A 21498-nucleotide genomic window follows, 5' to 3' on the forward strand; every position below is an offset into this window, starting at 1 on the left:
CCCCTAAGGAGAGTTGACTCGGAGCTCCTGGCTCTTCTTCCTCGCATCCGACGATCAGCAAGTAGGGTAGGTTAGGAGGCTGACTCATCCTTGTACATACTAGGTCTAGGGTTTTGTTTGTTATTAGGGTACCTGGTAGTATGCCATTTAGGAGCTTCACTCCACCGCAGTCAACGGTGCGTGAATGTGACTTTCTCCTATTCTTGACATTCTTTCATAGTGACGACTGTGGGTGTAGGATCTAGGCGAAGCTCTTGCAATAAGCTCGGGGTGGTGGCGGATCAAGCCAAGGTTGTAGACCCGTCTCTTTCTATTTGCCATCATGCTGGCAGACAAGGAAAAGACGTCACTAGCGAGAATATCCTGGGTTGTCGACAACATTTGTGTGAACTCTCATCTAGGGTTTCACTACCTCTCATCGACGCCGCTGACGGTTTGCCTCGTCGCATGTGGTCCTTGGACCATGGAGACGCGGTGGATCCCGGCCGTTGCCGGTGGGAGGGCTCCGTTTTTAGGTGCCTTTCTGGGTTTTGTTATGGTTTGTGCCATGCTCAAGAAGATGAGGCGGTGCCGGCTTCTTGAAGATGAAATAAGGTTCTCCCCGCCTAGCCCCCATCCTGGTGATGCTTCAAGCGTCGCTGGAGGGCATGTGGAGGTGTGTCCCCGGTGGATCTCGTGGGATTCGGTCGGCGCTTGTCTTCGGTGGATCCACCTAGATTCGGTCTTCGTTTGTCCACGTATGTCTGTTTGCAGGTTGGATCCTTCCAATCTACGCTTCTCTTCATCGGCGAAGGTTGTTGTTCTGTTGCGCTGGTCCTATTGGGACTTAGCACGGTGACTTCGTGACTGTCTACTACAACAATGTTTGCCACCCGCCTTCGGCTCGCTCCAGTGCTTGTAGTCATCGCTAGGTGGTCTATGGACCTGGATGTAAATTTTACTTCTAGTGTTCTTCCTACTACCATGACAGTTAATGAATAGATCGAAAGTTTTCTTGCAAAAAAAGGAAAAGACGTCAGATCTGGGCCAGAATTTGGTCTTTTGGTTGTGGCTCGCGGAGTCTGGGTCTCCGACGAAGGTGCGGGAGCAAGTGCAGTTGCTCTTACCTGATAAATTACCAACAGGTTTTTTTTGGCGAAAAGGGTCGAATCTATTATAAAGGTTTATGATAAACACATAGCACCTCAAACATAATGAGAATTACATTAAGATACTCAGACCACTAAACGACAACTACCGCCCACAGAATGGTGGAGCTACTATACTCATTGGCAACTTCGGGTTGCAGTGGTTGTTGCTCGTCTTGGTTGCACCGCCCTTGACTATTCTGGGTCAAGGGTGACCTCTCAGGGCCCCGATGTTAGGTGAGCAGCGGCTCCAGTTATTCCTCCATGTGTCTACCCATGGAGGGAGGTAGCTTGGCTTTGGCTCGGCTTTCACAACTTCTACCTTCGGCAAGTGTTGACGGTGCTGTTACGGCAATCACGGGATCCTTGATCTTATCCCCAACAATGGTGTTTTTTTTTAAAAAAGGGAGGCTGCTTCTGCATCATTGCAATGAACATATCAATTTTATTACAGTAATTATTAAGCAGAGTACAAGATGAAGGCAACCACTACAAAACCATTGCAAGATATATATATGAAATCAAACACCATTGGCCATGTCTGCCCGGTGACAGCATGGACAAGGATTTTCATCCTGGTTGCCAAGACTGGCCCCTGAAGATACACAACAGCAAGAAGATGACGCCTCCAATAAGGTAACGATACAATTTCGCCACTGCTGAACCCGACAAATAATGACCGGCCCGCTTATGAAGGCTCAACAAGGAAGGGTCACATTACAGTCTTTTGTGTAAAGTTCTTGCACCAAGATGTAATTTTTCATTCTATTGGGGTCCTTAAAGAAGCCGCTCTAGGTCCTTCGAGACCCTTTGCTAAAAATTCAAATTATGAAAGCACAAAGCTTGACCAAGATATACATGTGTTGCTTCCTTTAAACGCAACACCAAAAGAATTCCAAAAGAGACGCATGTGAACCACTACCAGTTAGGTTCAGAATGTCATTAATCGATAAAACATCTATACATGTGAAACTACATATTGGACGGCAGCGCATGTGAAGCTTAAATGGGCTGCAAAGACTGCCGCCCATTTTGCATGCACTTTAGTTTTAATATATTTCTGCTAGTAAGAAAGTTATGTTCAATTATTGTGAGTTAAAATATATTGTACATACAAACAATGATTATTAAATAAAAACATTTCAATATGAACCTGTGTAATATATAAAATATATTTAGTAAAACATAAGTATTAAAAACATATAAATAAAAATTTTAAGATAATTTTAAATATTTGTAAAACATAAGTAATAAAATAATTTTCAAACATTTGTGTGTTATAAAATATAATACATACAAACGATGATTAGTAAATAAAAGTTTTCAATATGAACCTATGTACTATATAAAAAATAGTTAATACGGAAATTGAAAATACTTATTAAATAAATATTTTTAATGAACCCAAGGAAATTAATACACCCGCGGATTATCTTTCAGTTATATTAAATGATGAGTACACACATTTAATAAATATTTATGAATATTCACGTATGTATAATTCTTATTGATAGTCAAAAAATTATACGATTTAAATATTAGACACAATTTAATATTCATTTCAACAATTTAAACTTTAAAAATTATACAAATGTGCATATAATTATTGAAATGTTCATATAATTAAATTAACATTTCTGAATTGTAACTTTAAAAATATTTTATAACTTAAATTATAAAAAATTATAATTTATAAAGTCATTTTAAAAATATGAATATTTCGAAAATAATACATGAACAATTTTTAAGTAAGTTATTTCGTTTGTATGTACAATACTTATAACACGTGAATATTTAAACGTTATTTTTATTACTGAGGTTATACTATCGATCATGGACGGCTGGTGAATTTTTCAGTTTCCATTTATTCCTTGGTTTGGCTGATGTTCACTCGAACATCACATTATAAAAATATTTTGTATGATATTGCAGCAGTTATTAGTTCATGGCCGAGTGGTTAAGAGCAACTCTAGCAGACCCCACAAAAACTTGACCCGCAAAACACCTTTGCAGTTTCACGAAGATCGCGTATGCGGGTCAAAAACTAGCGCGGCCGAATAGATACTGTAAAACTGAAATAAAGAGCTCCTTCCTTCAGTCCGACCGTTGCCGCCCCTTCCTCCAGCTGACCGTGCCGGTCCCGCCGGCCGCGCCCCATCGCCCATCGGTCGCGCCCCGTCCCTGCCGGTCGCGCCCCATCACCGCGCCGGTCGCGCCCAGCCTCGCCGGCCACGCCCCGTCGCCTCCGTTGTCCGCGCCCAGCCTTGCCGGCCACGCCCCGTCGCCTTCGTCGTTCGCGTCTTGCTCTATTGCCAGGCGAGTCGTGCCCCTTTGCCTGCCGCGTTGGGAGGATTCCGGCGGCCAGGCTGAGGTAATGGGAGGCCACGACAATGTCGAGCTCGTCCAATTCAAACCGACAGTGATCGATTGCGGCGTCTAGCGGCCTTTTCCGATGTGCGGTGATGAATTCCAGCAAGTTCAGGGCGGATTCCGGCAAACTCCGCGGCGGCGTGTTTGCTCTGACGAGGCTTGACCGGTATACGGGCCCCCCTATATTCGGCCTTCCAACCTTCAAAGATACGGGTTTCGGGTGTGCATTTGCGGTGGCTCTTAAAAAATTTACGGGTTGGACTACTTTTACGGTTTCTGTTCTGGACATTTTTTTCGCCCAAAACTGTAAAACATAATTTTTTTGCGGGTTTGACCGCTTATGCGGGGTCTGCTAGAGATGCTCTTAGGCCATGTGTGATTTACTTTGCCCCTGAGGCATCGGTACGAATCACCGCATTGCCTTTTTTAGTTTCTATTTTCCCAAGCCACAATGCCCCTCGGGAGGGCCTTTTCCGCAAATAAATAAAGACAAGGGGTTTTCTTCACAAATATGTCGCCCTCCTCTATCACTGCCTGACAGTGAGGCCATACGCACTTTGTGACTGTATTTATACGTGATGTCAAGTTAAATGACTACAATATGTATAAGCGCTTGCGTATGCAATGTGTTAAAAAACAAGATGACTACAAATCCGTATTCTTAAAATGCCAGCACCAAACTAAACGTCTAGCACAAGTTCTATGACTTGCGATGATATTATCTCTGTAATAACTTTATTTTTGGTATGTAACTTATTTTTTGATAGTTAAATTAAAGGTTAAAATTTGACCTGAAATGCAAGAGGGCTAATACACCAGGAGGAAGGTAGTACTCTACTCCTGCTATCGATTTGCAACGAATGCCAACCCTCTATCGTGGATGTTCTCGAGGGCGAGGCTCATAGTTTGACTGAAGGTGAGCCGCTTTTTTTTTAGAGAAAAGGCCAGAGCCCGACTTTATAAATAAAGCCACATGGCAGCGTCACGAGAATGAATATTTACAACAATTGAGCCAAATGAATATTTACTGAAGTTTGCAGCATTTATATAAACCGCAGTTTTTGATCTTTCATACCACCATTGTTTTTAGATGTATGTATTAACGTCTTTTTTCTTTCTCCCATTTACAGCGCAAAGAAGTTGGAAATTTCTGTAGTCCCCAAGTAAATCATTGATCGATTATATATTGCTCTTTGGTTTTAGAAAAATCAAAACATACTCCCTCTTTGTGCTATATATACTGCTCAATATTCGTTACCATCAATAATAGAATTGATAGTGTGTGTGATTTCCCTCTTTGTGCACAAATACTTAACTTGCATTTTAATATTGGCCAACCTTTGGTTACTACATACTTATCCAGTTGACTGTAGCAAGTCTTTTCTTTTGTGGAACTATAGAAAGTCTCTGTTTCATAGCATTCTATCATTGCTTTCCTTTCCTCTAGAACAAGAACAAAGTACTTTATGATCTTTGGCTCTTCCTACATGAAATTTGCCATGTAACTATGGTTCCTGAAAGTACAATATAAATTTGTTTATCTAGACTCATATAATTTATTACTTGGACAAATAGCGTAAACATATTGGCCTATGGCAATGTTGCTGCAGATTTCAGTGTTCGCATTTGCCACCTTGATTTCCCTTGTAGACGGTTTTAATTTTTTTTTTAGAAAAGGAGGATGACCCCCAGCCTCTGCATCTGGGAGATGCATACGGCCACTTTATTGATTATTCTCAGGACCTTACAAAGTACAACAATGAGTCTGAATCCATCATCTTGGCAACACATGCCGCTACTCCTATCCAAAATGATGAAGGGGTGCTAGCTGGGCCACTACCCAAACCACTCACCTAAGCCTAACATCAAAAGCCGGAAACCGAAACATATTCAGAAGCCCCAGCCGAGCCACATACCGGGTCTGGGGCACAATCCGGTCAGACGCACTCGTGTGTCGTCACCGCCATCTTCTACATGTCCGTCTTCAGATCATATTGAGGCTTCTACCTTGTCTGGCTACTCTATCATCGACGTCACCATGACGCCAGACAAGCAACCTCCTCCTGCGCGAGTCCATCTCCGCGCATCGGGCGGCGAGCCTCCGCAGCGCCATGCCGCCGATCTTTGCCGCCATCAATGAGTGAGATGAAGTACCGCTCCACCACGGCATGTACAAGGTGAGGAAGGGCGAGGTCCCCATCGGAGACACGGCCGGAAGAGAAGCACCGCAGCCCCGAGACACTGCCCGGAGTTGCGACGCAGTAGATCAGGCGGGCCGCCACCAGGAACCAGACAAGCACGCCATGCACACCCAGCATCCCCATGCCCAAGTCGGCGCCTTCAAGAAGGTGACGACACTGTGGCGCCGCCGCCGCTTAGCCACCGGGGCTAGGGTTTTCACCCGGGCGCAGGGGAAGGGGAGAGGCAGGGGAGGTTTAGCCTCGGCGCCGCCACCAAGGAGGGAATGGCGTCCGGGACGCCATCGACGCCGTGACCGCCACCGGCGGCCAAGGGTTTCCCCCGGCCAAGCACCCTGCCGCCATCTCCGAACCAACCACATCATCAACAGGCGCGTGTACGCCGGAGATCCAGGACGGCCGAAGCTCATGCATCACGAGCGGACCAGGATCGCATCCGATCTGACGAGGGGAGCCCGGGGCCTCCCCGCGCCATGACCTGCGCCCACCGGGATCTCGCTGCCCGCGCAGCCGAGGGGAACCGGCCTACCTCAACGACGAGCAATCCCCGCCGCCGGAGAAGCGCCGTCCGCACCAGCGAGGCCGCCGCCTCAGATCCGGACCCTCACCACCGAAAGGGATCGGTCAGATTGGGGGGAGTGCTGGATCCCGCCAAGTCGCCCCGCCGCCACCATCCCGGGAGCCGGCGCCGGCTTCGCCGGCCGTTCCTCCAGTGGCGGCGAGGTGGGGAGGGAGGTGGGAAGGTTGTAGGCCGCCGGGTCTAGGTTCCCCCGTCGCCGCCAGGGAGGGCGACGCGGGGGACGGGATACGCACCACGATCTCATACAGTTTTAATATGACCATCACATGGGTTAATTGGTCAGGAGGGGCCAACATCCTGCAAGATATAGTGCTGCAAAATGAATGTCGAATTTGTCCAGCTAATCAGGTGAATGTAGTACAGTACCCTTGTCTGTTCATAGCTTAGTTGTAGGTATATGATGATGGTTCATCTTGTTTCCCATCTGTGTCAAATGTCGTGGTGTATTCATGTTTCTTTTGGGTTGTTGCCTGGATTTTTACCTCGATTGTTATCGAGCTAACGAAGGAATTCCTTGGAATCTGCTGGTACTTGTGCCCATAGGTATAGATTGTGCAGTTCAAGAAGGTCGAGATAATATCAACTTCCGACATTCTTATTTTGTTGTTACTTGGTACGATTGTTGAGTATAAATGCATCTTGTTTCCAGAAGCATGTTTGACCTCTTTCCTGCTCGTGTGTAGTTTGGGGAGAGCTTGTAAGACTTGCAGGAACGGCCAAAGAAAGCTTGAGATCTCAATAGTAAAGAATTTTGTTTTTTACTGTGTTTGTGATAAAAACATGTTCTAATCATTTCAAGGGAGTGTGCAGCAGAGGACCTGTTTTTCAGAGGGATGCACCATGTATGCAGCGTCAACATAATATGAAGATTTTACTTGCATCCTCGTAGTAACTATTGCATTTGTATTTTTTTTTTGTCCCTATGATTGGATACAAAAATGCAAGTGTGCCAGCTGCGGGTCAATGTTTAAGGTTATTGCTGCCACTGTTTCACTGAGTGAAATATTTGTTGCTTCGTTCCAACTTAGTACTCCCTGCTCCGAACGGATATAATACAATATTATTTACTACTGTATTGGGTGTCTTGTTTCAAAAAAAAATGAAAAACTTTCATGAAATAACTCATTTGTGTCTATTTATCATAAATTCAAGATGGACGGGTGCAGCAACGCGCGCCATCAATGATCTAGTACCTTTAAAAATTCCATACTACAGTACTGCTTTGCTTCTTCCAAATGAAGTAGAATACCTGCTCGCCCGGAGACCGCCTCCCCGCCGGCCTGAGGAGATGCCAGGGATGGGAGTGCTTTCCCACCACTACCATCCCTCAGTCGAGGCAAACGCCGAGGGAGATGGATCACATGTCGCCCTCAGCCAGCCATTGAGAAGGTTCCATACCACGACGAGAAGAGAGACTGCAGGCAGATATAGTTGGGACGTCATCTCAGTTTTCTGGTGTCAGGCTGAGGCAGGCAGTGCGTACAAACATTTTAGATTTTACCTGTAACTTGAACCTCTGTACTGAGCATCCTCCCCCTGCTCACTCACTGCCTACCTTGCCCGCGCCATCTTGAGTACGCGGTCAAGATCGGCAAACCCTCGTTCTCTCTTCTCTCTATCAATAGAATGATACGCATCAATGCGTGTTCGTGAAAAAAAAAGGCCGAGGCAGGCAGCATGTACAATACCTCCTTGCTTCGAGACCGCCTGGTTGCGTGCGAAGGAGAGGCTAACCCTCAGCCAATCATGGAGAAGGTTCTTCCAAACCACGAGGAGGGGAGACACTTGAGACAGACCGTGAGACTCCATCTCAGGAGCACCGGAGGGCAGAGTCCACACCAAGGAAGAGTCGTGAAGCCATCCCCTCCGTGCCAACGGGTCAGCCAGGCAGGCCAAGATTATGCATTTCGGGGCGCAACTTGGTTTCCGCAAGGCACATTGTCCGCGTGCGTGCGTGCACCGTCCTTGCCACCGGCACAGCACATGCTCCAAAGGACCGTGCTCCGCCACCGAGGATGTATTACCGAAGAATGCACTGCCGAGGACGGAAGAACGGTGACGGCCGCGGTAGGGTCACCGAACGAGAGAAATTCCCAAGAGGGCAAACAGATAACATACCGAATGATTTTACCATGCAAGTATTTTCCTTGAACTGGCGCTATTGATATGTGTAAAACTGTACGGCGTCTTCCTTCGAAAACTGCCAGTGACATCCGAGCTATAAATTTCCCGAGAACCAATTGGACAACAAGAGAGGTGCTAGTTTAGCGCATCCAGATATCTCAAGGGAGAGTCCATGTGTCAGCAAGCGGTTTAACAAGGCAACTGTGCCAGGTTAAAGCATTGAATTCACTCGAGCTGTTTCTGATTTAGTATTGAATACTTGCTGCTTAAGTAAATCAGGACAGAACTATTGGGTACTGACTGCAAGTCTGAAGATCAACTGAGACACATGGAGTTGACATCTCATTATTGCAAGTGTTGAGCAAGAAAGCAACCAAAGTGTAGACAGATTGCAGAGGTCATATGGAATTGGAGAACAAAGAATAAGTGAATTATTATTTATGCAGGTATTTTTGTGTGCCTAACACACTTGTTTTGAATCCTTCATTTTTACTCAAAAAGAATGCAGCTCGCAGAAGCTCATCTTATACGACAGTTCAAGGGCGTCCATGTGTCAGGAAGCAGCTTAACAAGATATCTGTACTTACCAAGTTAAAGCATCCACTTCCCTTGACGGTTGCAGATTCATTGAATGGTTGTCTAAGCAAAGGGTTCTGATAACACCCACACGTGTGGCATACTAGACCATCCGTCCACACATCATGTGTCGCGTGAGCAGGAGACAACTCACATGGGTTGTGTATGGGCGAACATTAGAATTGCTCACACATGTGGGCGCGGTTACTTCGTGCTACACGCTCAATAAGTACTACTCATCCCCATCTCGCGCGTGTGGCACAAAGCAAATCCGCCCGCACGTCCTGACGCAGTTACGTTAGGTACCTGCGGGATGACGATTTAGTTGCCATCCGGGATGACAAATGTAGTTGTAAAAGCATGGCAACTTTTTCTGTTTTGATTAACTATAGTTGCCATGTCTAATTTATGGTAGTTGATGCGTGTAATCAAACCATAGGTGCCGTGTGTGATTAACTACTTGCCACATATGATCAAACAATAGCTGTCATGTGTGTTTACCTAGTTGCCATGTGTGGTGCAACCATAGTTGCCATGTATGGTTAATCATAGTTGTCATGTGTGTTTATCTGGTTGCCACGTATGTGCAACTGCAGTTGCCGTCTAGCAACGAATTATAGTTGCCGTGTGTGTTTACCTAGTTGTCATGTACGCGCAACTGCAGTTGACATCCAACAACGTACGAGTGTCATGTGGGCGAAAAACAGTTCGCCCATACGCGCGTGAAATAGATGGTGCCTGTGTGGGCAGAAACTAGTTCGCCCACATAACGCAGCTGGCAAACCGCGTGTTGCGGGGCGTGTGAGCGAACTATCCAACGCCCACACACGTGATATGCCGACGTGGCACTCAGATTCTAACAGATCCTTTAGGATTCGTGAAAAACAAAATCAATATGGATCAAGACGTGTGGGCGTTATCATTTGGGTAAGCAAAACAAGACGGAAACATTGGGTACTGTCTACATGGTAGGAACCAAAGTTTGAAGATCAACTCAGACACTTGGAGTCGACATCTCATTATTACAAGTGCTGAGCAAGAAATCAAACTAGTGCGAACAGAATGAGGAAGGAAGTCTGTACAATACTTGCCCGCTTCAAGTTCGCCTACTTACGTGGGAAGGAGACGCCGGGGGAGTGCCTGGCCTCCAATCTTCCGCCGAGGGAGACGGATCACATGACGCCCTCATCAAATCATGGAAGAAGGTTCCAAACCACGACGTGGGGAAACACTTCAGACAGATGCTGAGAGAGACGCCATCTCAGGAGCACCGAGGGCAGAGTCCACACCAAGGAGGGTCGTGAAGCCATCCCTTCCCCTCCGTGCCAACTTGGCCAAGATTATGCATTTTGGGGCTCAACTTTGGTTCCCGCAAAGCACATTGTCCACGGGCGTGCACCGTCCTTGCCACCGGCAAAGCACATGCTATCCCAAGGAGCACGTGGCGACTGAACTGAAGACGCACCCAAGAGTTCACTCAATATGGAAGGGCAGCGGTCCATGAGAGGAGCCAAGAGAACAAGCAGCTAACATACTGAATAATTTTACCATGTACTGTGCTATGTATTCTCTTCCCATGTGTAAACTGTACGCCCGTCTTCCCTCCTTTTCCTGGAGCTCTCAACATTTCAAGTCTCAAAAACAAGTTGCAAGACAGTGGACAATGCTGCAATATTCTTTCTGTGGTACATCAACAGAGCGCATGTGTGAAGAACCAATTGGACAACAAGAGAGGTGCTAGTTTAGAGCATCCAAAATGTCTCGAGGGAGCCAGCAAGCAGTTTAACAAGGCATCTGTGCAGACTGTGATAGATTAAACCATTGACTTCACTTGAACTGTTTCTGATTTAGTAGTGTTGAATACTAGCTGCTTCACAAGTAAATCAGGACAGAACTATTGGATACTGGCTACATGGCACATGCGAACACAAGTTTGAACATCAACTGAGACACGTGGAGTTGACATCTCATTATTGCATATTCGCAACAACAACAAAAGACATCTCATTATTGCAAGTGTTGAGCAAGAAAGCAACCGGAGCGTGGACAGATTGCAGAGGTCAAACTATTCCTTACATACGGAACTGGAGAACAAAGAATAAGTGAATTATTATTTATGAAGGAGTTTTTACCTAAGATAAGATACTCATTTCGAATCCTTCAATTTTTACTCAAAAAGAATGCGGCTCCTTCATTACGCCCTCTTATACAAACCGCCGAAGCTCATCGAAGCTCGTAGACGATGAACTCTTCCTCCTCTTCTCCTTCGAAGAATCGAGAACCAAGAATGGAACAAATAATGGACAAGTAAAGCTCATAGCCGCCGAACTCTTTCTCCTCTTCCCCTCAGAAGAACCAAGAACCAAGAATGGGAACAAATGGACAACGGAAAACAAGTGGCCACCACCATCATGTGCACAAGATCCCATGCTCCGAAGAGCTGTAGGACAGGGCCTCCTTCTTCCCGCCCACAAGCCTCAGGATGCCCTCGAACACCTCCACGTCGCAGGGGATCCTCAGGGCGCCCTCGTGCCGGAACCCGAACTCCTCCTCGGCCTCCCTGAGCAGCTCCTCGAACGCCCAGTGCCCGAGGTACTCCGTGGGGATCACGAACCTCCTCATCTCCTCCCCGACGCACACCGCGAAGAAGCCCCGCGGGACGCCGGCAGCACCACCGCCACCACCGTGCCTGCTGCCGGCCTTGGGCGTGAGCGCAAGCCGCTTCCACTTCCTGAGGAGCTGCTGCAGCCTCACGATGTCCCTGATCTTGTTGCTCGCCCTGCCTTGCTCCCCCATTGCCAGTGTGTGTGTGCGTGTGGGTGTGGGTGTTGGTGTGGGTGGGTCTCTTGTCTCAGGCTGCTGCTGCTGCTGCTGCCTCCTTGGCCTGGTGCAAAGAGTTGTAAAGGGACTGACAATATATAGGGGCTTGGATTGGACGAGTGTTGAGTCGCGGGTTAGCGTGTTCAACGGGTTAGCTCTGATGTTCTAATCAATGGCTTGATACGAGGCTTTGTTTAAGCCCCGGAGCTCTGTTTTATATGCTCTGCTCTTAGGATGATACTAAACTAATGCAAAGCGAAACAACGGGCCGGCACCACTAGTTTCTGGAGTTCTTTGCTATCTTCATCAGATTGATTACCTGTAACTACCATAGTTAGCAAATGTAGTGCAAACTCTGAAGGACTCTACTCCCTTCTGCAGTGAAACCAGAAGCACTTACTTTTCTTCCACTTCACTGGCTCGACATGTGTTTGCATGGGAGAAGGTAAGCTCAGCACCATGCTGCCCTAAAAAGGGGAGAAAGAAAAAGGTTACAAAGATAAACATACCATCATGTGATTATTTGGCTACTAGGTTGCTGAAGAAAGTAAAACAAGTACAGCAACTACTAGGAACTAGGGTATCCTTATGTTATGTCATCTGATCAACTGAATTTGGTCGAGGTAAAGGCAAGGAATGTTCAGTGCGAAACCGATGAAAGATTCCTGACGTTTTGGACACGGCCACTGGATTTTATTCTATATTTGTGAAGAGGTTGTTCTTTCAATATCATGTCAGAAACCTGACCTCTCAAAGTGCGATCCAACTGATGGAAGATTCTCTCATCCCCTGCTAATGATGAGCAATCAGCGCCCGCTCTGCTCCGCTTATCTGAGCAACCACCACCATGATTTGCTTCAACCTCATCATTGCTGCAAGGCCAAATAACAGTTCATGTATCGGAAAAGGACTGCTCTAGTCCTAGCTTTAGGTGGCAGCGCGAACTGCCCATCTACTCTTGCAGGTTTTAGTGTTTGACTCTGAAACAAAAAGGTGCTTGCGGAATATAGTATATTAACGGATTTGGATTTGTTTACTCCTCTGTTTTCCTTCTGGTAATCATTCACGGATTTGGGGGTTATTTTGTCGATGTCGTGCTCAAACTTCACGATATTCTGTAATTCCCACGTTTAGTTCACTCCTGAAGGCAAAGTTCCGCTGCATCCATGTTCACCTGAAAAGGAGAGGCTTCTGAGTTTGAGTTTTGGGCAACAAAAACAGAACAATCTACGCTGTTGCTAATTCGAGAGATTTCTGCTCCCAGGAGGACATGAGCGATGACATCATGTTTGTAGAAGTAAACTAATAACAGGGATTCTCTGCAAGACAACAAGTTAGCCAAATTACGCATATCGGTACAGCGAAGTACTACAGTACAATCAGAAGATGTCCATTTAAGCAACCAAGAACTAAGGCAGATCACTCTTATAAGATAACATACAGCACGTACCTTTAACTAGAGAGATATATGAATCAGATGGCTCTCTATTCTGGCCTGTATACCACAAAGTTGGAACTCCTTTCCAGTCATCAGGGGCAGCACAGGACATCAACCGCAATACCTGCATCTGAACTTGAGCAATTCTTTCGTTCTGTCCACACATCTCAAACGAGATGGAAATTGCTGTCAGAACCAAGGTCACATCTTAAAGTAAGCAAAGAAGTTCTGCCCCTGCCACGCGGAAATTGTTGCACCAGATGCATAACTGAAGTAACTGTTGCTCCCCTTCTTTCTTAAGGTAACATGTCATGCACATGGCAACTGAAAACATGGCATCTGAGCAGATCAAGGTACCAGAGATCAGGCTGCACATGCCATTGGCCACATAGCTGACACAAATCACCCAGATCCGGCACAGACTTCCTTGATAAGCAAGTTGGCGTGGACGGTAGCACTGGCACATGCATGGAGATCACTTCCATATTCTCAGGAGATAATCACTGATAGCCTGAAAGATGAATATTGGTAATTTATATTCTTCTACCTACAGAAGTGGTTATAGTATGGCAGATGCTTTATTCTGGAAGAAACCGAGTCACAGCAGAAAACACATAGGATAAAATGTCAACAGTAGATGATAACAATCACTTGCATAATATATTCTCACTACAGTAACTATGGATTTAGCTTTTACTGAAGCTAAATCCATAGTTACTGTAGTAAGAGGATAAAAAGGGACTTGCATTATCTACCTTGTCTGACGGGACCGAAATATGTAAATGAAATTTTAAAATACATGGTCACTTTCTGCAGTCAGACCTACCAAATCTATTCAACCAACCAATCAGGAAACTTTATGGTCCGAAACAAGCATACGCACAATGATTACCATGATAGGGACAATACACTGTCCATCAGAACTTTGTAAAGAGGAAAATTCCGATTTAGCTTCATCCATGCAGATATATATTTTTATTTTTGTGTGGCTTAAGATATAATGGTTCCGGTTAGACAGCTGTGTCTGTACTCTATAGTCCTTCCAATAACATAAAATTTGCATGTGTCAAGACATGGCTACAGTGCTATACTGACACCTTAACAATTAAATGATGAAGTATGAGACACAGAGGAACTGGAGTATCTCACAGATAGTGATACAGCATAATCATCCAAGGACTGTATTCATGAGGAAGTATCTTGGATTGAATACCATAACATTCAGGAGACTGCAAACAATTCATTGCAGTCACATGAGACAACTCAGGGCAGTGTTGGATTTGCCATGTGTCCAGTTTCAACTGTGTTATCAGATAAAAGCACATAGAGAATTTCAATGTCAATACTCAATAGCAGCCACTTGGATCTCCTTTAATATCCACATATGCTTATTTGCTGACGCAGAAAAAAAATAATGCGATAAATGAAGCTAAAGAGTAGAACTAACTAGGATGAGTTTCTTTAGGCCGGGAAGATCAACAGGGCAAAAGTGTCTCACTGCCATTGAAAACAAGATAAATGATATAGTATGAGCTATGGATTGCAACACTAAACTCGGAGGAATTGAAGTGTCTTATGGATAGTGATACAATGTAACCATCGAAGGGTCATATTCATGACTCATGACTCATGAGAAGTATTTTGGATTGAATACCATAATAAATTGAGGATACAACATTCATTATAATCTCACAGGAGACTCCCCAGGACATTGTTGTTTAGGAAGTGATTTGTCATGTGGCAAGTTTGAACTGAGTTATCAGATAAAAAGCACATACAGCAATTGAATGGAAGCAATCTATGTCAAAAGCAGCTTCTTGGATATCCTGTTATATTCCATATGTTATAAAGGAAGCTGAAGAAGATTTGTTAAGGTGGACAGAATTAAGGTAACAAAGTTAACTTGGATGAGTTTCTTTAGACTGGGAAGATGGACAAGGTAAAAGTGTCTCACTGCCATTGAAAACAGAACAGTATATTGGTACTCCCTCCGTAAAGAAATGTAAGAGTGTTTAGATCACTACTTTAATTGGTATAAGAGATTTAAGGTACAAACAATTCAGGTGGGGCTGCCTGAACAATCATGATAGAGCTCTCCAGTGTGATTGGCATTTCCACATGTATACTATTTTTTGAAGGAATACTTATAGTAAGATGACAAAGCCAGAGCACAAAAACTATGCAGCAAACTTAATCAATTACATGGAGTGCCTTTTTGTCAGCTTTCTTAAGGTAGAAGTCATACGGTAAAAGCAGAGGATGCACAATTGTTAACTGTCGGAAGCAAGAAGCGCCACAATGATATTTCCAGTCCAGAAATTGTTAACTGTCCGAAGCAAGAAGCGCCGCAATGATATTTCCAGTCCAGAATGTCTCATATTACCAATACTATACAACTAAAAACTGGTAACAAGATTGACTGTAAACAAATATGAAGAAGTTGAGCAAGTGTTGCAAAATTGTCATATTATTCTAGCCACCAAGCAGAAGGCGAACAAATATCAGATGATCTTTTTGCAGTGCACTTTCAGCAGCAAGAATGAACTAGAAATATCGACACCTCAAACTTCTTAGATAGACAACATTCTAGCACAAGCATAGTTGCACATACATTGCCAGGAAGACAGACAGAGCTAGTACATTGGGTCCATAACTCCATTTCACTAAGCAACCTTGCAAATGCCGCTGGAATTGCTTCTGGAATTGAAATGAGACTCCATCCTATCTCACTGAGCAACCTTGCAAATGTCCTCATACTCAATAGCCTTGAGAACTTTCCCATCATAGAGGCCCTTTTCAACCTGCAGTTTGGCGGAGAATCTCTCTGTGTCCACTGAGAGCAGCCTTGCATTCGAGCCCCGGTAAGCCCCGTTAACAATCCGCACCAGCCCACCAATCTGCGGGAGGACAGTCTCAAGCTCATCCTGGTCGACCCTGAGAACATGCTTGCTCTCCAGCATCTCAATCTCCCCGACATACTTATCAATCACCCTCTTCACCAATCCCTTCTGCTTGTAGTACCCCTTCTCGGCCAGCGACTTGCTCATCACCTTGACAACGATACCAGGGCACAGCCAGTAGTCCTTCCGGTTGCTCCGCTCCTTGGCCTTCTCCTCCTCCTTCATCAGATCATCAATTGCCGACCTCCTGGTGTCCGTTGCCTTCCCTGCAACTTTCGCCTTCTTGTTGGGCACCTCCTCCTCTTCCTCCTCGAAGCCAAATTTCATCTTTGGCTTATCATCAAAAGGATTAATCTTAGGCGGCGGCACAGCCCGCTGGAGCGCAATGGCAATCTTCCCAGTTGGCTTATTGGCCTCTTTCCCCTCCTCCTGATGTTCTTCCTGATCATCCTCGTCTGATCCCGAATACTCATCATCCTCGCTGCCGAGGTCATCATCAGCATTAGCATCATCGTCTTCTTCGCCATTAGCCTGGGCTTTCTGTGCACGCTCGATCTGACGGGCAATCATGAGCTCCTGGCGCTCGTCCTCGGCGAGGTCGGACTTGACCCTCTTGCGCTTGAGCCTGGCCTTGATGGCCTGCTCCGAGTCGCGGTCGATGTAGGTGATGAACCAGCCCTTGGGCGTGTCCTCGACTTTGGCGTGGCCCTCGCGGCCGAGGAACTTGACGAACTCGGTGAGCGTGGCCCAGCGGGTGGAGTTCATGTGCACGTGGTGGCGGTCGGCGATGAACTCGTTGTAGATGACGGTGGCGGCGACGCGGGAGCTGCGGTGGGCGCGGCGGAGCAGGGTGAGGAACTCCTCGAGGAACTCGTCGGAGAAGCCCTCGACGACGCGGTCGGGGGCCTGGCCGAAGATGGCCATCTGCCGCTGGTGCGACTCCGACATGCAGTGGCACTTGAAGCCGTTCTCGTCGCGGCACTGCTTCTGGCACATCTGGCAGTACCACCGCAGCTTCTGCAGCCCCTTGGCCTTGATCCGGTTCGCGATCGCCTTGGGCGTCAGGAAGTCGCTCTTCCCCATCGCGCCGCCTGCGCCGCCGGCGCCGCCGGGAACGTGCGGAGGGGAGGGGAGTGGGTTTGCGAGGGGCTGGGAGCGGCGCGCGGCGAGTGGGGGCGCCGGGTTTGGGTCGGTCGGCGGGCGGCGGCGGTGGTTGGCGGCCGGAGAGATCCGCGAGGGCAGGCAAGCGGTGGATTAGGGATTGGGGATTGGACTGTGGAGTCGGTTTGGAGACGTGGGGATCTCGAGGACTTATTAGCAAACCAGCACGTACCCACTCTGACACGGTGGCTAACACGTATACAACTCGGACATGTATACAATTTTTTTCACAAATACGCAAAGTTTATGTATTTTTTTCAAAAAGTATTTTCATTGATAGAAAAAGTATAGAATGAGTTCAACGATCCATGAGAAACAACCTGAATCAACACGACGATCAACATCTCCAAATTCAAGAACGAGAACGCCGCCAAGAAACTACACAGTGCCTTTGTAAAAAGAAAATGATATTGTGGCGTTGTCGCCGTCCAGTCCAACAAGCTGGACCTAGGGCTACCCGGATGATGCAAAAGGGCACAGATATAGGTCATGACAGCGCCTCCAAGAAGGAGACGACACCCCTAGGTGTCATTGTTGCAAGCATCCAACACACTCGTGTGCATTCATCTCAGCATATATACTTTCCTCTCAAGAGGCGCGCAAGTATCTTTTCCCCACGAGAGCATCCCGCAAGCGAGGGCTGAAACTGTATATATGTATGGGTTGCTATTGTAAAGTGTACACAACACCTCGCCAAGTCCTTTGGCGAAGATCTCCTCACGAGATGCTCACAAAGGAACAGACAAACGCGCTTCGTTGTAAAAAAAATACGAATGATTGCAGGCGAGTACATCCCTTCGGGGCAAGTACCTAACCCTCCATGAGGAACCCGAGGAGATCCTCCACAAGAATTCTGAAAGATTCCCGCAAGGAGCAACAAGATGTCCTCCACGAGGGACATAAGCAAAGTTTCTCGAGAGATCCCCCACAGGCACTACCTCGACTAGATTTGAACTGTCATCAGTTTGCATATTAACTAGATTTGGATTGTCATCTACAAGAGGTTGCTCCTCCCCAGATTGTTTTGCATTTTCAGCAATAGATTCAGAAGTAATTTCAGCGCTTAAAGTTGAACCGATCCCCTTGGAAAAGAATTCCACTTCCCTTTTCCTATCTTTTCATTCTTTTAGCACATCAAATTGATAAAAGATAGAAATTAATAACTAATCCGTTCATTTGCCGAACACCACGCACACAACAATAGGGAGGCAGAATTACCTTCATGAGTTCAGGTGTCTCGGAGCAGACGGCAGAGCGACGGCGAGCAGCGAGCACCCTAGCCAGATGCTGAGATGAGGAGACCTGGAGACGAAGAGGCAGACAGAGCGTAACTTCCAATCGATTAATTTGCCGCTTGGTCTGCCTACTCCACGGCACAGACCCTATTTATCGCCCGTTGCGAGTCGTAACTCGGACTCGCCCGCTTACGAGTTCTAAGCGGGTCGACCCATTAGTTTTTCTTTAAGGAGAAAAGATAAGAAAACATGATGGAAAGGAGGGATTTGAACTTCGGATCTCGGCATCGAGGTCATAGCGGCACAGCAACTGGGCTACGACGCGTTCATGTCCAACTTTCTTTTTAAATCTTTTTATTGTCTACTTTTTTGTTTTCATTTTTTTCCATTTTCTTCTCTATTTATGTTTTTCTTTTTTGTTTTTATTTTCCGTTTTATTCCTTCTTTTTGTTTCTTTTTCTGTTTTATTATTTATTTTTAGTTTTATTTTTCTTTATTTGAAAATATTCGTTTTTGATATCTTAAAAATCTGAGTGTTACTGTGAAGCTATGAGTGTCGAATCGCCAGTCTGTTCACATGTTGGAAGGAGATCTCAAGCCGTTTTTGTCCAAGTACAATGCATTGGAGTGTTTGTGCCTGGGCCGTTGTTACCCAGTGCTTAATCTGAAAGTACAGAAACCACTATTGGCTGCGTAATTTATCTGTCCGGTGATGACAGCTGCAGATTATAGAATTTAGTGCTCCGAATCTAACAAAATTTGAGTATTCGGGTCAAGCCATACCCACTCGGTGAATCCATGAAGCCAACAGAAGCTGCGTGTGGAGGTTACTATACTTTGGTTTTGGGAACCTGGCCAACTGATGAGCAGAATGGAGTGTGAGTGGGAAAGACAAGCAGTGAAGGGGCAAAGAGAATTTAAAATGACTGGCAGCTTTTAGAGAAAAATCTACCAAGAGGAAAACAATCCTGTAAATTGGCGAGTATAAAGGTTCCGCAGCAAGGTTACAAAAATTATCTCTCGCATAAGGATAACAGTACTGAACAGTAAACACTCCTAAACGAAGAGATGGCTGATCGTCGGAATACTATGTTTACGCTGGATGGGCTGCAACATTACCAAGGTGATATGCGGACAGTCCGTCTATCATCCAGACGAATCAGATGATATCCATTTAAATTTGTGCTATTGACACATATTGTTTTTGTCAAAAATTGTTTATCTTTACTTTGGTCTGTATATTTTTATATGCAGGGTAATTATTCACTTTAAAGTGGTGTTATACCGCCGTGCCATGCTGCTCAATGAAAACAACCAAGTTGCCGTCCTTGCGGACAAATTGATATCAGCATATCAGGGTCACACCCGCTCATACAAGCGGCCCAATGGATGTGTACAAGCCGCCGCCATACGGGCCAATTTACTCCAACAACTCTGAAGCAAGCCATAATATATTAACAGCCTTCGCCTATACCGGATGGCTCAAAGGACAAGCGCATGAGTCGCCACCACCGTGGTTTGTTTAAATTCAACAACCAGCTGGGATGAACCGTTGGCCGGATTACTGACGCAAATCATATGGGGTCATTTATAACACGCCGCGGTCGACCTCAAGTTTTCGTGGATTCACATCGTGTTATCAACACTAAGGATATACAATGAGTGTTGCGAAGATCATTAACTCGCCACCTTGCTTCCAGCTTCAACATATGACAGCGTTTCGTTGTTCAGCTATATGCCAGTTTATATCACAGCCAAACATGGAGAATCTCAAGACAACTCCTCGAGTCGTCTTAAGACTCGGGGGCTACAATGATATAACTCAGCAAATCTTGCCAGTTTCAACAAATTTAAAAACCCCAGGACGATGAAGGGAAAAATAACCCGGTCCCAGAGGCTACTGCTATATTGATGAAAATTTAAAGGCCGTCAGAAAATTTCCGGCTTAAAAAGTATATGACATTTACAAAATTTCGGCTCAATGAAGAAATTCCGGGTCATCAGAAAGGATTCCGGTTCAAGAGACATCTCTCTCCCATAAAGCGTTGAAGCTCTCAAATATCCGGTTTAAAATCTGGTTCAAGGGAAGTCAGTCTCACTGAAGCTCTCAAATATCCGGTTTACAATCCGTCTCAAGGGAAATCTGTCTCCCACAAAGCTCTGAAGCTTTCAATATCCGGCTCAATGCCTTGTTTAAGACGAATTCATTACTCACAAGTTTGAGTTCTCAGAAAAATTAAAGGGACCAAAAAGAGTCTGTTGCAAAGGACAACTCAAACATAGGTACCCTACTTCAACGACCATTGGGGGCGGATCGTGTTCGAATCCAGCTTAACCCTTTGGTCCGGCTCATGATCGTATTCGAATCTAGTCGTTAACTCTCATGATCACTAGGGGGCTTCTTATTCAAACATAGGTCGTATTCGAACCAAAAAGAGCATAGTTGTCGGTACCCTCTTGATCGGCACAATGCCAAACCCACTAGGGGGCTTCTTGATCGTATTCGAATCATAGCTTAACCCCTTTTGGGTCCGACTTTGATAGTATTCGAATCAGAGTCGTTAAAAAACTCTCAAGGTCATTTGGAGGCTTCCTGTTCAAACATAGGTCGTATTCGAACCAAAGAGAACATAGTTGTCGGTACCCTCTTGATCGGCACAACGCCAAAACCACTAGGGGGCTTCCCGATCGTATTCGAATCCTAGCTTAACCCCTTTTGGTCTGGCTTACTGATCGTATTCGAATCATAAGCCTCGCTTTTTTCTCTTTGTTTGACTTAAGTTTTTTGAAAATAGTCTTTTGGGTTTGTCTTGAGACTTTTTGTTCATATCTGAAGCATGTATGTGGTTTCGATTAACCCGGCTTGACTTTGGATGATAAGTCGCCATCATATAACAATCATAAATATTTGGAAGTTTTGGCTTCTAAAGATTGGGTTATCGCCCTTACTGCACAGGTATCCTAAACCG

The 21498-nt window shown here is 45.6% G+C and overlaps 2 protein-coding genes across 2 annotated transcripts; both read right to left on the bottom strand.

Moving 5' to 3' along the window:
- Positions 1-9897: 9897 nt before the first annotated feature.
- LOC123132226 (indole-3-acetic acid-induced protein ARG7-like) lies at positions 9898-15420 on the bottom strand. The gene is made up of 2 exons (XM_044551997.1): positions 13246-15420; positions 9898-12969 (listed from the first exon to the last, which is right to left on the bottom strand). The coding sequence occupies exon 2, from the start codon at positions 11769-11771 to the stop codon at positions 11385-11387; it is 387 nt and encodes a 128-aa protein (XP_044407932.1). The 5' UTR covers positions 11772-12969; positions 13246-15420; the 3' UTR covers positions 9898-11384.
- A 364-nt stretch (positions 15421-15784) lies between these two features.
- LOC123132225 (KIN17-like protein) lies at positions 15785-17426 on the bottom strand. The gene has a single exon (XM_044551996.1). It carries the CDS (start codon positions 17214-17216, stop codon positions 15960-15962), a length of 1257 nt encoding a protein of 418 aa, XP_044407931.1. The 5' UTR covers positions 17217-17426; the 3' UTR covers positions 15785-15959.
- Between the last annotated feature and the right edge of the window lie 4072 nt (positions 17427-21498).

This window comes from Triticum aestivum, chromosome 6A, assembly GCF_018294505.1.
Source record: "Triticum aestivum cultivar Chinese Spring chromosome 6A, IWGSC CS RefSeq v2.1, whole genome shotgun sequence".
Taxonomy (NCBI): Eukaryota; Viridiplantae; Streptophyta; class Magnoliopsida; order Poales; family Poaceae; genus Triticum; species Triticum aestivum.